The sequence below is a fragment of the Pterocles gutturalis genome, unplaced genomic scaffold (assembly GCF_000699245.1).
Source record: "Pterocles gutturalis isolate BGI_N339 unplaced genomic scaffold, ASM69924v1 scaffold11674, whole genome shotgun sequence".
NCBI classification, from domain to species: Eukaryota; Metazoa; Chordata; class Aves; order Pterocliformes; family Pteroclidae; genus Pterocles; species Pterocles gutturalis.
This window is the reverse complement of record NW_010128321.1, coordinates 11452-27424: the sequence shown is the minus strand read 5'-3', so window position 1 is coordinate 27424 and position 15973 is coordinate 11452. Positions and strand designations below refer to the sequence as shown.

Below are 15973 nucleotides of genomic sequence, written 5' to 3'. Positions count from 1 at the left end.
TGTGTTCAGTTTTGGGTCCCTCACCACAAGAAGGACATTGAGGTGCTGGAGCAGGTCCAGAGAAGTGCAACGAAGCTGGTGAAGGGTCTGGAGCACAGGGCTGACGAGGAGCAGCTGAGGGAGCTGGGGGTGTTCAGCCTGGAGAAAAGGAGACTGAGGGGAGACCTTATCACTCTGTACAACTGCCTGAAAGGAGGGTGCAGTGAGGTGGGGGTTGGTCTCTTCTCTCAAGTAACAAGGAACAGGACAAGAGGAAATGGCCTCAAGTTGCACCACAGGAGGTTCAGATTGGATATTCAAAATATTTCTTCACCGAAAGGGTTGTCCAGCATTGAACAGCCTGCCCAGGGAAGTGGTTGAGACACCATACCTGGAGGTGTTTAAAAGATGTGTAGATGTGACACTTAGGGACATAGTTTAGTGGTTCACTTGGCAGTGCTGAGTTTATGGTTGGATTCGATGATCTTAAAGTAGATCTCCAACCTACATGATTCTATGATTCTATGAAGACGCACAGTAAACCACTGACGCTTCACCTGTTTACTGTCTCACAGGTTACTAGAATACCCTGGCCAAATAAAATTAGAGCTATTGTGCAAAAAAGACCCAGTCATATCATTCATGACTGCCATGTATTTTAAAGTTTTTCAGTCTTGATGCCTATGCTGCATTTCATTCTTCACGTATACTAAGGAAAAAGTCACAGTCTGCAGCAAGTCCATAGACAGAGACTACGAGGCCAGAACACGCACTAAGCAGGACTGGTTGCCCAACTTATTAGGGAATGTCTTATGTTCTTATGCTCTTCCTTACCTGGGGACACAGTGCTTCAAGCTGGCTGGCTGACATGCGAACCAATTTTACACCTTCTTCGTTGTTTGAGATGGAACAGGCCAAGTTGGCAACCTGTGGCAGAGGTGGGAGAAAAGAACAAAAACAACTGTTAGAACTGGATTTTACTTCCTTTTGTAGGACACTTTTTACCCAGCCACAACAGTGACCAGTAACCCATCATGAAATACAAAGCGCCCACATTTGTTCAGTTTGGAAACCAGTAATGACATCTGTTCCTTCTCTAGCCACAAAATCACAACGCCTCTGATCATAAAACCATAGTCATTCGAACAGGGCAGACAAATCATTGTTACCACCTATTTGGTTCTCACCAGTATCACGTACAAAAGCATCAACAGCAGCTCTTGAAGTTACAGTTAAAAAGCCCATTCCCACTCAAGTGAGACAGCAGCAATCACACAATTAAAAAAACCAATCCAGCTCCCATGCATCTGACAATTAAGTATTCTGATGTCCATAAGTGAAGGGATGCTCCCTTTTCTTTAAACACCTCTACATCCTACTGCGTGCAAAGGAACCTGGAGGCTCATCAAGCAATTCAGCAGCACAAGCGGCGCAGCAGTGTTGCAAAGCTCAAGCTGTTTTGCTGGTGTTGCCCAGAGCTCGCCTCTGTGACAGGATACAGGTGTTTGAAAGCATTGGCTTAAACTACCCAGTGTACTTATCTAGTCAAAGACTGCGGTATCAGGCAGCTGTTCCTCCAGCCATTTCTTTTGTGCCATGATACACTGAATAAAAACATTTCCTGCTACAGGTGACCTTGAAGAGCCATCCACAATTCTCCTAAATTTGAATGGCATCTTGTGATGCTAAAAAACTTTACTCTAAAACCTCTACCTGCTGCACAGCAGCATCCTTAACTAGGTCATCTCGACACAGAGGACCTTTTGTAAACACCTGCCTTTTAAAAGCACACAGGATGGGGACAGCACAGAACTGTTTGGTAATTGAAGCCATTCCTCATATTGGAGCTACTCTCAGGGGAAGGAAGTCTGAAGTAAGTTACATCTCTCAGTTGACAGGTGAATGACAAGCATGTTATTCTGAGCCATTTGAACACAGAAAGCTGTAAAAATAGCACGAAGTGAACTGAGATGAACAACGAGTACTGTCCTTTTGGAGACAGAGCAACCTGCAAAACCCCCCGTAAATGTGCTGTAAAAGCATCGCTGCAGGCCAGCAGATGCTCAGCAACACCAGTGGATCAGGTATATGGATGTTTCTCTATAAGCTGGGGAAATTCCATTCTCCCTGTAACGAAATTACCCTGTGCATTCCCATACAAGTCATTTGGAAGTCCTATCTACAGCTATATCATGTGCCGTTCCCCCTCCCCAAGCCATTCCCTCACCCCAGCTGTTCCTACGCAGCATACGTTACTGTCCCACAAACCATCAACCGCGCGTCAACATACTTGAATGGTGTTTTTCATCAATCCATTAACTTTGGGACCAAAAAGCAAGTTCCCATTGCAAAGCACGCAGCTTCTTCCTCCCTCCAGTTCCAAATCAAGTTATAAACCCGTCTGCTGTCACGACGAGAGCTATGTTTCCAGCACTGAATGACCAAGTAAACAGATGCAGCAGCATATATTTGGATGAAAACAAACTGAAGTTGAGAGAAAGACTATGCAGCATCAATGAGACAGAAAACCCTGCCAGCTTTCAGCAATATTAGTGTCTTACTCATCAACTTTCTTTCCCACTAGTCCTTGTAGACAAGACCCACATATTAAGAGGTGGAGTTGCAGTACGTCTTCACTCGGTTGCAAGGTTGTGCAGCCTGCACCCAGCTTAGCCAGGGCTCTTTCCTCCCTCCTTTCTGTTACATCTGCTACAGCCTCCAGCTCAGCCCCACCACCCAACAGCTGTACTCTCAATAACGCTGTATCAGAGAGGGATTTTATTTGGAACGTAGTTTTTTTCCTGTAGATTTACCATGTCTTAAATCCCTCATTCACAGCAAGCTGTAGTACATTATGCTTTTGATTAGAGGCTCAAAAAATCAAAAGACAATAAGATGCCATGATTTAAAAGTCAAATAAAGATTTTGCTGTTGTTTTAAGCACAGGTCATATTTTTGAGAAACACCAGTTTGCCAATATTTTTTATGGTCCATATTTTCACATCATTTCTGCCTCTGCGGCAGCAGTTACAATCTCCAGGAGCGAGAAGAACACAAAGCACTATTGAGTAGGGGCTGAATAAAAGCGACATTGAAGCACTACAAAATCAGCCTCTCCGATATCTGGAGATGTTGTGCTCTCTCTCAAGCCAAGTGTGATGAATCAAGCGCACAGAAACCCTGCTCTGTCTGAACACAGAGAGGCTAAGAAGTTTACAATTGAGTGTCCCCGCCATGGTATGATGAAATTTTGCTGTTTTGCACAGTCATTTTTGAACAGTCATTTTTCCTCTGAATACCTCACTGATGGCAATTCTTCTTTAGAAATTGTCCGACTGGGGCTGCCAACCTTTCTGAAAGAAGCGTGTGTGCTTCCCTGACTGAGGGTCTTTGGCAGTTTAAGACAATCCAACTGTTGGCTGCCACATCCCATCCTACTGCTGCGTCTCCAAATCTCAACACTTCATTTCAGCGTGCTTGTCCAAAAGCAAGCTATTCGCTTTGGCAGACTAGTTTCTCTGCCAGATTAGCACACAAACTTCCCAGCAAACTATTCGCTGAACATCAGAGGGAAGCAGGGATGTGGCAGCAGCGGGGATGACTTCCGAGTGCTGCGGACATGGCCCTAAATTCACGGCAAGCACTGCACCCACGCGCAGATTCTTTCAAACTACTGGAAAACACTCACAAACCTCTGAATTCAAAATTTAAGAAGTGCTATGTCAACTAATTAATCAAGTTGTAAATGACATTACAGTGAGGTATTTTAAATTGTCATTAATTACCAGGTGCTCTATAGCATGAATTCTAAGATTCCATGTACCAGCAGACCTGGGTGGTTGTACGATTAAGAAATTTAATTTTTCAGTATCTGAAAGCACCCATCATCAATAACTCCTGCGTGGTATTTGACAAATAACCCCAAACTCCCTCTCTGTAGAAAGGATAGGGCACTGCTGGCCAGTTATTTGACAGGTACACATCATACATGGGATTTTGCAGCTGAGATAAAGATCAACTACTGCCAAATTTGTTTTAAACCATGCAGAGCACTTGGAAATCTTATACATTTCTAAAACTTTCAAATAAAATGGAGTACCTCCAGCAAACAAAAACTCCCCTTAAATCAAATGTAAATGGAATAGTTTCTTCGTGCCTCCAACAACGTAGCTGACTGACATAGTAAGTGGTCAGACTCGATTTAGAAAGAACACTTGTGCTTGAGAGCAAAATAGCATCTGCTGCATTTGTTCATTCTTACCATTCAATATCATCAAGCCCCTTTACATAAGCACTACTGGCACAGGCATCAAAGGAGATAAAAAAATCGCAAATAATGTAATCAGCTATAACGAGCAATCTCTTGAAAAAAGTTAAAAATACATTGGGAAGGAAGACAGACTAGAGCAATTAGCCTGCCGCGGTTCAGAGATACCTCTCGCAGCACTGCCAGACCCATTGAAAAGCATCTTTGTGATGCAGCATCAAGGCTCTCATAGTTCATGGAGTACACAACCACGTTCCAGAGACGTCTTCATGTATCCCAAAAGGCAGGAGGGACCCAAAGCAGCTGCCACGGTTTAGACGAATGAGCTTAAATCCACCCCCAGTGAGAAATGCACCGAGCGCTAGCGAGAAGCACACAGACACAACCATCTCTACACGCTGACTGATGAACTGGTGCCAAGTAAAACTCCAAGCTGGATGAGCTGATCTGGAAAGTCAGTTTCACGCACTGATCAGTTTTTGAAACTCAAATCTGATTTGTATGAACGATGACATCAGAGTACTGCAAGATGAGATGATGTCTTTGGAGGAGGCAGCACTGGTTGCTTCCAGAGGCAGGCACCATCTCGGTGCGAAGGGTCAATCGGGAATACCTTATTAGCAGGAAGGTATCATTCTAATAAAAAAAAAAATATTGTACCATCTGCCACTGAGTGATTCCATCTCAAATTCTAGTCATTTTTATTCTTCAGAATTTACTAATTTTAAATCAGGAAAAAACTTGACATTTCTAAAGCCGTTTTTTCCTCCACCAGTGACAATCTGTCAGCCTATGTTTGTGTTGTCAGCTGCTGCAGACAGCTGCCTCCTCTGACAATAGCCAGTTTTTACCTTTTTCACCTGAAATACATTTTTGATTTTTTTTTAAACATGAAATTTGTTCAGATAATGACTATGCCGCATCTTCCAGCCATTCAAAGACCATAGCAGCCTCGACTACACAAGCGTCGGGTCATCACTAAGCCTCTTAAATTACGCTGTTGAAAATAATAGGAAAATACTGCTATAGCTTTGCACTTGCTAAACTTTCTCTTTGCACTGACATCCTAGCTTAGTAGAGGGGTCACTTCACATGGAACTGTTTATTAAAGGATTGACAAATTGCTTTTTCAATAAGAGACCAAAAATTGCAAGAGTAAAAAGGAACTGTAATGCATTACATCTTCTTTTGCAAGGATTTCAAAGGCTGACACTGAAAGTTGTATTAAATTAAAGTCTTTGCGTCGTGCACCTCAGTTGACTTCAGAGTTCTTCCTCCGTGTTTACAGGCCATGTTTTCAGGACGGCTTCTTCAGAAAGTCAGACAAGCAAAGCCCTCCAAAATGGGTGCTGGATGCAGCCATGCAGCAGTGGTGTAATCCAAAGGCGGCTCAGTAATGTGTTTATTGTTGCATAATTTAAAATTCTCAGAGCGGCCTCTGCCACACAGCATTGGTATAAATCAGGATTAGACATCGCTATGCAGGAGACAAACATGCACTAATTGAATTCTAAGAGTCTGACTGCTCTCATTTGAAGCTGCAGTTGTAACAAACGCATTGCAGAAGTTTTTCAAATGGTCTTATGACTTAAAAACTGAACTTTTCAATTTAACATTAGCCAGTACCCTCTTATAACCCTCATGCACAAAATGACAAAACCGTACTCATTTACACACAGATACTTTGGGAATTTTGACAGCATGCAAACAAAGCTTTTCAAAGGTGTTCCTGGCATTTTAATTTCTGATTAAATTTCAACACTTCAGCTTCTTGTTCTATTTTTTGCTTTTCATTTTACAATTTCTTTGAGAATGTAAATTCCCACTTTTAAGCAGCTTGAAATCACTCATTTTAAAAGAAAGAAAAAGAAAAAAAAGAATGGACAGGCAGCCATCAACATTTTCCTCTTGAGGGCCTGCTGAAGAAAAGTGTATCTGATATTTTCACTAAATTCAAATACAGCACATCTAATTTCTTCCTCCCTCATATTAAGAAAACAGTCCAGATTCACTTCATGATGGTCAAAGCCCATGAAATTAATTTATCTGCAGAAACAACTGTTCTGGCAAAACTAAGTGGCACCTGAGGACTCTCAGAAGGGACGTGTCAATTATGTAATTTCCATCCCTCTTAGAAAAGCCTTTATTATTCAGTAAGTCCATGCATTTATTAATTCACTCATACACTACAATATTCAAGACGAACGTGAGCATTTTAATATCCATGAATAGGTACGGCATGAGGGAGAAGTTGCATTATAGCTCTAATCCTATAAACTCACCAGTTGTTCAGGGGCATAGATAATTATGAATTACACAATACACTTTCACTTCTGTAATGCGTGCAGGGATGGCAGGAGGACTTCGGCTCAAGTCCACCGGGACTCTGGAGCAAGCCACTGGGAGTCACGCTGTCAACTTCTCTGATTTTATATGACTTAGGGAGCTGCAAGTGGCTGCAGCTCCACAGAAGGCACCTTGCACGAGCTTGTTGTGGGCAACAGAATCCCAATATATTAACTTAAAATAGTAAAAGTCTTTAAATAAAACAAGCTGCACACAGAAAAACTCCAGCTGTAAAGCACTGAGGGGAACGATGGACCAAAACAGAGATAACTGCTATTGCCAGAGCTCTGCAACCTCACCCAGAAGATGAGAGCAAACTGAATTTCAAGGCTGATTATAAACACGTGGAGGGGAAATTTCAGATAGATGGAACAAAACTGGCAAGCCAAATGTTTTCATTTTTGATTCAAAAGTTTTAGACAATGAGAAACAGGGGTTTCAGGGTTTTTTATTTCAACAGGCTGGCAACTGACTGAAAGAGGAAGGGGACCAGAGACAATATACTGCATACTTTCTGCTCCCTATAATACTCCTTATACTTGTTTAATATTTTCATGGATAACCACCTTTCTTTTGGGATCAAATCTCAAAACTTGCACCTTTCAAGTCGTGTCTGTGTGTCTAAAAATCTAGTTAAAGAAGAGAGCTTTGCATTTGGCTCTCAACCTAAATGAGCTGTCTCCAGCTATTGCTGTCATTCTCGGTAAAGCTGTCCCGCGAAAGCTCTATACAACACCAGCAAGCTCCTTCGATTCCTGGAAGAAATGTCTTTCTCCAACAGAGTACAACCCCAGGTGTTGTCAAGGTTTCGTGAAGAAGGGAAATTCTTCACACAGTGGGGCAAAACCAGAGTTTGTGCATCACAACAAACCGAACTGGGCTCCATTTACCGAGCAGCAACTGCAGAAGGGAAAGCGCTTCTCTCTCTTGCCAACAGGAAGGTTTTCCAATCAAAGAGGGGGAAGAAGTGTTTGAAGGGAACTAATACATCTATATCATAAAGCATACCCACAGGAGTAAAGTGCTAGCAGCAGAGAAATACCTTCATGCCCAGACTGGTAGATTTCCTTTCCGTCGACCTGACTTAAGAGAGCAGAGCTGGTGAAGCAATAGCAGTGTGCGACGTGGGCACCGTGCCCCTCGTAGATGCAGCTGTAGCGACAGATGTAACTATTGGCACGGGAACTATTCCTTCCTCAGACAAACAAGCTAAAGTGATAAAATGTTGTTATAAGAACAAAACACATGAGTTACACAAGCCAATCTGAGCTACCATGACAGAATCGCACCACTGGTATGTAATGGAGATCCGATCTTAAGCTAAAACTTTCAAAGCAAATCCTCATCTTAGACGCTTCTTAGCAACACAAATGTTTTTCTTTAAAATAAAAGTGTTTCTAGTAGCGATACTTGGATAGTACCTGAATAATTATCCTTATCCAAAAGAGCCTCTATGTTTATCAAAGTGGAAATCATAATTCTTTCCTATCCCATTTTGCTTATCACCCAGAGTGTGCTGCGTTATGATCTTACTAAAGGCTTCCAACTTGGTGCCTATTATTAGCTGTTTAAACCAGGTTTTGGAGATACAGAAAACTGTTCATGGCAAGTTCAATGGTAATTTTAATACACTATGCTCTTGAAGAAGGCAACAAAACAGTAAGAGGAATGAGCTCTATACAGACTTCAGGCAACTCCTTGATAACACTATGTAACTAATATTCCAATATTGCCAACGACCAAGATGATGAAAGTCCAGACATGCATCGAGGCTTTTAGTTACATATCAAGAATTAAAACATTCATGTCACAACTATAAAAGCTGTACCCAAAAAGCTACTTAAAAATGCTGTTGGAATCAAGACTCAAATATCTGGAAAATACAATCGGCCAGGACTCTATTGCTTTTCACCTGCCTCTGAAGACATCACGTCAACTGTACTCAACTGTGCTTACGCCATGCCTCCTGACCTCTTTTACAGACTTCCTCTTCCCCAAATGCTTCTCTTTCCAAAGGAAAACGGAACAGAGTAAATACAGGGCTGTTTCTAGTGGGATAAAAGGACATTAATCTAGTTTTCCAAAACCTAACATCATTCACCTCCAACTTCCACACCCTTCACATCCCCCTTGGCCCGAGTGGTTAAAGACCAAGCCCCACAGCCTCCACAATCAACAGCTAAATGGGATGATTTTCAAATAAAATAAAGTCTCCAAACACCTTGATTGCTGTCCCAGTATGTGAGGGTTCAAATTCACCTTCAATCACTTCACCTCTCCCACCAATTTCACTGTCAGATTACTGATTACCTTGCTTCTCCCATGTGTGCTAACAATGAATCTGGATAGAAAGATTATCCTGAAGTCTCTTACTCCTCTTTCAACATGGTTTTTAATCTGTACTAGCATTCTGTGAACCCTTTCATATGTAATTTGGTGAGCATTAGAAGATTTGCTTCAAACAAAACCTTACAAGAACAAAAGTTATCCCATTAAAAGGTCACTTGCCTTTAGTTCTGTATGACCTATTAAATTTGTATATCTAGTTTTGCTGGAAAATAGAAGAACTTTTTTTCTGCTGAGGCTTTCCTGCTTTACTGATTATGAATGTAAGGAAAGCATGTTCTATGAGTAGAATTTAATTTATTTAGGAATTAGTTGACTAATAAAATGAACTTACAAGGAAAGTGCATCGGTTCTTGAAGAGTGTCAGACTTTAGAGGGCACATTAGAGTTATACTGGTCATTTACTCAAGACAGTTCTTCTAAATTGCTGCCAAGGTTATCTATAGACAAATTACAGAAAATGTGCTTGCTCTTTGGAAGAGACATTTTGCTCTCCATCTTAAAATGGGAAATTACTCTCGAGCAAGACCAACTCTGCCTCTCTTCCCCAGACCATAGCGCAAGGACATTGCTCTTGTAATACACAATTACCTTCAAAATAAAAGCAAGAAAGAGACAAACTTGTTTTGAGTTTGCAGACCTTTTTTCCCCTGTAAATTAGCTTACCAAACAAGAAAAATAGGTGCTTGGATACCACGGCAATGACTGTTAACAACCCCAGCCTGGAAATGCTGTATTTTGAGAGATTAACATACTGAAACATTCAGAGCAGCTTTTCCAGTCGGTATTTGATGTGTCAGGTGCTATGGCTTCTCTGTACTTTTTACCCAAGATACATCGTCTCTGTCTTTCGGTACAAAACACATACCTTTGGTGGCAAACATGAAGAAAGAATATTTAAAGAACGAGCAAAGCCCATCCACTCCCACCCCCAAAGATGATAGTTTTATAAACTTTGTATAACCTTCAGAAATCAGGTGACTAATGGACACACAAAGGATAATCTTGTGAGACCACATTTATTTCTAGATCTGCTGGATACCGCCGTTCCATTATTCATTTTTAATAAATGCATAAGGTGCACAAAACAGTAAATATCTGCCTTTATCGGAAAGGCACTAGCTATGCCCAGGCAAGGTAGAGCTCATGAACAGAAGATAGGCAAGCCTCAGTTTTTCAAAACCTTTGCTGTATCTGAAGTCCAGAAGATAGCTATTATTTTAAACCCAAGCTGTGTTTTACTCGCTTCAGTTTGTGGTTTTTTTTAAAGCTTTTCACATGTAAAAAACCCACAGCTGTTAGGCTCTCTGAAGAGTATTTAGGCTACAAGTATGGGCAAATCAGGATAAACTGCAATAAAAACACTGCAAGCGTGCAAGGCTTTGGGCTTTTGGTGAGCGGTATTTTTAGACTGAGGTCTGAAGAATCACTCTAGGACATGAGGCTAGACAGGCAGGGCAACAGAAGGGGAAAATGTCAGTGCGAGAGGCTATGGATAGCTTATGGAGCTGCAAGTGCCCAAATGTGATTCTTTCCAAGCAAATAAATTTGCAGCCTGCATCTGTTCATGGGTTTTTCACTGAAGATGAGAAAATCATCTCTCCATATGCAAGATTCAACCCAGTGCATTAAAAACAGGCACAGAGCAGTCTTTTCAGATAAATTAAAGCAATTGGAAAAAAATTGATACTTATGAAACATCAGTGGGAGCGTTTGCCTCCTAGGTCTTACCAAAGTTTCTCTGACAAAGACTTAAAAATAAAATTTGAGACAACATTTGACACAGGGGTACTGGCTTTCAGAACAGGATAAGGTTATTCACTGTGTTTATGAAATTACAAACTCTCCCTTTCCAAACTATTCAGCAAGCAAACAGCTACTGCAAGCTTTTAAACTGGACTCTGTCCTCACCTACCTTTTAACAACCTCATTTCTTAAAGGTCTAAAAAACTTTTCCATTAAAACTACACAATATAAAACAGTTACAAACAGACAACCTAATTTTTATTTTTCTAAAGCTTTCAATAGTGTAGCAAAAGTTTCTTCTTACATCTATGGCTTTTTCACTTTTCAGAGGACAGCCAGAAGCATCACTGCAGTGACTGCAGGGAGCAGTACAAAGGCAACTTGTGCACAAGTACACTTCAGAGGCTGGGACAAACAAAAAGCCAGTGTGGTGCTGAGCGACACCATTAAAGATGAGCACCAAGCTGCAGGACAGCCCAGTTTCTTCCAGGGAGGAGCATTAAATCTAGGGATGCCAATGCCAAGCTGTCTTTCCTCAAGAGCAAAGTTATAGGTTGGAGGGCCAAGGCTATTCTACCCAGCACCAGAAAAACAACTGGAACACAAGTGAGTGCTTCACAATCTGTAATTTAGGAAGATTTTCGCATTTCACAAGTGAATTTAACTTTTTCTTACCCTGGTTTCCAAACTGCTGTCTCTTCTGTTATTCTTGTGTGCTGCATTTAAACTGGCTTCTCAATTCCTGAATTAAACTCCTTTAACAAAATTCAGGCAGAGTGCTAGCTAGTTAATGGACTGTTAGTACAGAGCAATTTTGAAAGCTATCTTTGAAATGTACTATTCAACTGAGACAGGTCTCATTTTACTATTTTACCGCTTCTCAGTTTTCAAAAGGCAGGATAAGGGGTTAGTATTTTACTATGTGAGAAACAAATGAGATGGAAGCCCTTTGGGACGTGGCTTTGGTATGGCTTCTCTAGAAGATCCAGACTCAGCAGGCAGATCAGATGTTTGTGGTTATTGCACCTTTTGTTCAATTTGGCTGCCTGGACTTTAGGAACCAGAAAGCAGACAGTGCTCTGCTGCCAAGAAGGGAACATTTCAAAATAAAATTACCCAAATCATGAGCTTCTATCTCTTTACAGCCACTTGGAGGGTCTGTAAACACCTCTGCACTGCAGGAGCAAGAACTCCCGATGCTAACCCAGGGCAGAACCAGCACTGCCACTCCTCTTGGTTAGCCAACACCTGTGAGAGATTAGTGTCAAAGGAGAGCAGCACCGACTCCTCCAGATCACAGGACAAAGGGGTTCTAAATCCAAGGTGTAAGACTTCTCACTGATTCAGATGGGGATCCGTGGAGTTACTGAGTGCAGAGCAGGACTCTCATGTGCATTTCTTCCCGTCCTTAGCATTAAAGGAAAGGCCACGTTCTCTTCTACATCTAAAACACAGCAGCCTGTCAATCACAGCGTGATACACAACACAGCTCTGTTCGGCGCTGCGGCTGCTTTGTCACATTTGATGTCTTGAGTCACTACGCAGCAGCATTTCCGAGGGTAGTTACGATAAAGTCACCGGCACACTTATCTTCCACTGAAAACAGGTGGAAGCAATCACTTCTCATCTCACCAAGTGGAACATCTTCTGTTCTGCTCTTACACAATCTTTTACTGTTTCTCCAGATACCTGCAGTTGAGCTTTCTGCTCAAGAGCACAATCATACGGGAACTTGCAAACATCCTTCTCCATTCTGGCAGAGACACACCGAGACATTGTAAGTGCAACCCGTCCTGACCTGTATTCCTTCACAGTAAATTTGACATCTCATAGGGCTCCGCAGTGGCTCTCTATCCCCTCGAGACAAGGGCTCTGCAGGAGTACTATTCTCTTTCTGTCGAAGCTAAGCGTATATAATAATCCATCTACATTCATGGAAGAGGTTTATAAGGCATCTAGATCATGCTGCTCTATAGCTGTAGTTACATTTTAGACAGCAAAAGCAATAAGCAAGCCTTCAAAAAGTTGTTGCAGCAGCATATCATTTGAGCAGAACCTTTTGATGCCAGTCAGAAATATTGTTGAATTCATACTTTCAGGGGAATAGTCTTTCTTGAAAGACAGGGCTGTTTGGCTGAATAGAGGTTCTGTAAAAGTCATTTGCAGCTTGGCATTTCGCACACAAGCTAAGGTCAGTAAAAACTGCTCCTACATGACAGCAAGGACAGCCACCCGTTGCTTTTCAGATGGCACACGTTTTCTGAAGGAGGAGGGAGGAAGGGCTCACCTAGCAAGGGTGGGAAGGAAGCTTGTGGTTGGAGCTGTGCAATTACTCCTTTGCAATTATGCCGATAAACTGCATGTGGACACCATGCATCCACCAAAGAGGTGGCAGAACTATGGTGGAGTAGACACTGCTATTGTTATGCCAGTCAATTTCTCCTGTAAACAAGCCCTAAAAATAATTCTCTAGATAAATTAGGCTTGCAATGCTAAGAAGGGAGGCTTCAGACCAAACCCACTTCAAAGTGTTCCCACTACTGCGCGTGGAACGGCTGCATCCTGCTGCCAAGGCAGGGGCACAGCAGCACTGTGTTCCGCCTGCTGTTTTGTTGAACAATGTTAGTAACTTAAAATTTTGAATAAAATAACTTGGAAACTATATGAAGATGACGTTCACGCTGAAATGCGGCAGGCCAAAAGTGAAGAAAGGATACCTTTGCAGAATTAAAGATTTTCAGTGTGCTCAGAGAGCAGCTCTGAAGAACTGGACTAGCTTGATGTACCCCAGACTACGGGGCAGTTGCACATTACACTTGGAGCCCTTAGGGCTTTAAAAAAAGTGAGAAAAACACATTGAACAAGAGTCAGAAAGTACTTTTACTGATGTTCAATAAGTCATTCTTGAGTAATTGGAATCTGTCAAGTTGTATTGAAAGTATTCCCGATGAGCCTGGGAGACACGTGGACTCAATAATCAAATGCAGTGATACTGGGTGAGAAAAAATACACCAACCAGCACCTGAGCATTCCCAGGCGGCTGTGGGGGCCAAGCACACCAGCCAGCTGATGCCTCAGAGCATACCGAAGCGCACAGGAGGAGTTTTTGAAGTTTATTCTTAGTGGCATGTTTCTTCAACAAGACCTACGGATGTTTGTTCCTTGCCATTTAGAATCACCAGGCACAGAACTCTCATGCACAAACAACGGCAAGAGGACATGGTTACCAAGACGTATCCATGAATACAGGGCACGAACTTAAGCCATTCTTTGTAATCGTGCTGCCTGTTGGAAAACCATTACCTTTAATAGCAGACTAATTACCTGTATGTATTTTAGTTAAGACAGGTCAGTCCCATTTAAGCTTGTCTTCCCACAGATTAGCTTCAGTCTTGAGTAACACCAGCCTGAGAGCCTTTAGGTTTTTATTAGAAAAAGGTGGCAGGGATCAGTTTTGTTGTTACTGTGAGGTTTTTGTTTGTCTGTTGCTTGCTCTTTACAGACACATGAGCAGGTTTTAATTCTAAAAGCATTCACATAAAAGGCCTGTTTATGTTCACTGGTATTTTACCAAAAAGAAAAAACCTCCAGGCTTCAAGCAACGGGTCAAAATGTACAGCAGGACAGCCAGGCCATAGTCTACCTTACTCCATAGCACCATCTCCAATTAACAGATCAAGTAAAGGTAACAGCATAAAATACCCACACTGTAGCCTATCTAAAAGTACATGGGCTATGCAACAGCAGCTGCTGCTTTTTCATATGCTTACACTTTTAATTATACTAAAGAAAATTATATTTGAATTCATTAAAATAAAATTTTAAAAGGAAATTTATTACAGAATTTGCTATTTGTTTCAACAGAATTGAAAAATGTGCTTTGCCTAACCTTGCCTTATTTTAACCAGTGGTAATTTAACTGTACTCTGTACCATCTTACCTCAATCAATTTGTTGGCATGTTCACGAAAAACCTGGGCATATTCTTTAACTTCTTTTTCGTTCCCATTCTTGGCAGCTTCAATCAATACTAAAAGCGGAACATTTGTTTCCAGAAAAGAGTCTGATACGTGGTCCATAACAGCTTTGCGGAGCTGAAATAAAAATAAAATAATTAGTTATTTTTCAGTAGTGTTCTACAGTTCTTTTCCTTTTACTGTACTAATATGTAAAGCTTAAAGTACTTTTGTTGTTGATCCTTTTTGCATTGTGTGACCAAGGCTTTCCCTGCACTAAGTCTTGTCTATACACTTTTTGCTTCAATTTAAATTAAATCTCCTTTAAAAAACTGGATTAGTTATACAAGTGCAAGTCACCACTTTGGCCACAAACATTGATTTAACAGCTCTTATTGGTTTTGTCTGAGTAAATTTGCTGCTTTCTCTCAGCTAATTAAACAATATGCTGATTTAACTTTTTTCTTTTTCTACTAGAATAAGAACATTTTTCAACAAACTTGATCCATATTCACATTTACTTGAAAAGGGGAATATATTGCTTTAAAAAGCAAACGGCCAAAAGACTGATGTTACATAAACACAGTCCTCAAAGAAAATAGGCTCTCTGAGATGAATACCATCAGAATTACAAAACTTACATGATTATGTTCATTTTATGTTCCATAAAATGGGAGTTGTTTTGTGGGGTTTTTTTTAAATCTCTCTTGCCACAAGGATGAATAAGAATCCAACATCTTTATTACACAGTTAACAGGGGATTGCATTTCCACCCCATGCTTCCCAGTGAACCAGGCACTGGAAGCTTCTAGCTTTTAATTCACGAAATACCAGCAGGCAAGCCCACTGCCCACTAGAAACAATCCACAGATAAGAAGGTAAACATGCAGAAATGCACTCATTTGTTCCAACAAGTATCAACTTTATATTTCAATTACCTGTCTACGCAAGTCTCTGGTCTTTTTGGTCATTTTATCAATTGCAGAGTTCAGAGCATCACTTCTTTCTTTGCGTCCAGCCTGAAAAGCAAGAGACAAAGAGGTAAACAGGTATTCAGGATCTCAAAGTAAAACCAGTATTGTTCATTTCAAGTACATTGCCAGCTTCTTCATTCTTCTTTTTTTTTCTTCCCCCCCTTTTTTTCCTCCAAAGTGATTATGCACACTAGAAGTACAGTCCCCACCCCCCTGATAAAGTACTCTTCCTGGCTGGCTTGGGCAGTACAATAACATCTGACATCTTAAGATTTCACCTTTAACACTCTTCAGCTTTCTTTCAGAAGAAAAGGATCATTTCATAAATTTAGATGTCTTTTTGCTCCTAATCAGCTGGAG

General features: G+C 41.2%; 1 protein-coding gene across 1 annotated transcript in view; it reads right to left on the bottom strand.

Moving 5' to 3' along the window:
• The window catches only part of CTNNA1 (catenin (cadherin-associated protein), alpha 1, 102kDa), a 48554-nt gene extending 32899 nt beyond the window's left edge, over window positions 1–15655 (bottom strand). The window contains exons 1-3 of the mRNA XM_010079583.1: window positions 15578–15655; window positions 14625–14777; window positions 814–906 (exon numbers count right to left, since the gene is read on the bottom strand). Coding sequence (XP_010077885.1) covers window positions 814–906; window positions 14625–14777; window positions 15578–15610 — 279 coding nt within the window. The 5' untranslated portion in view covers window positions 15611–15655. The remainder of the gene's footprint in view (window positions 1–813; window positions 907–14624; window positions 14778–15577) is intronic.
• Between the last annotated feature and the right edge of the window lie 318 nt (window positions 15656–15973).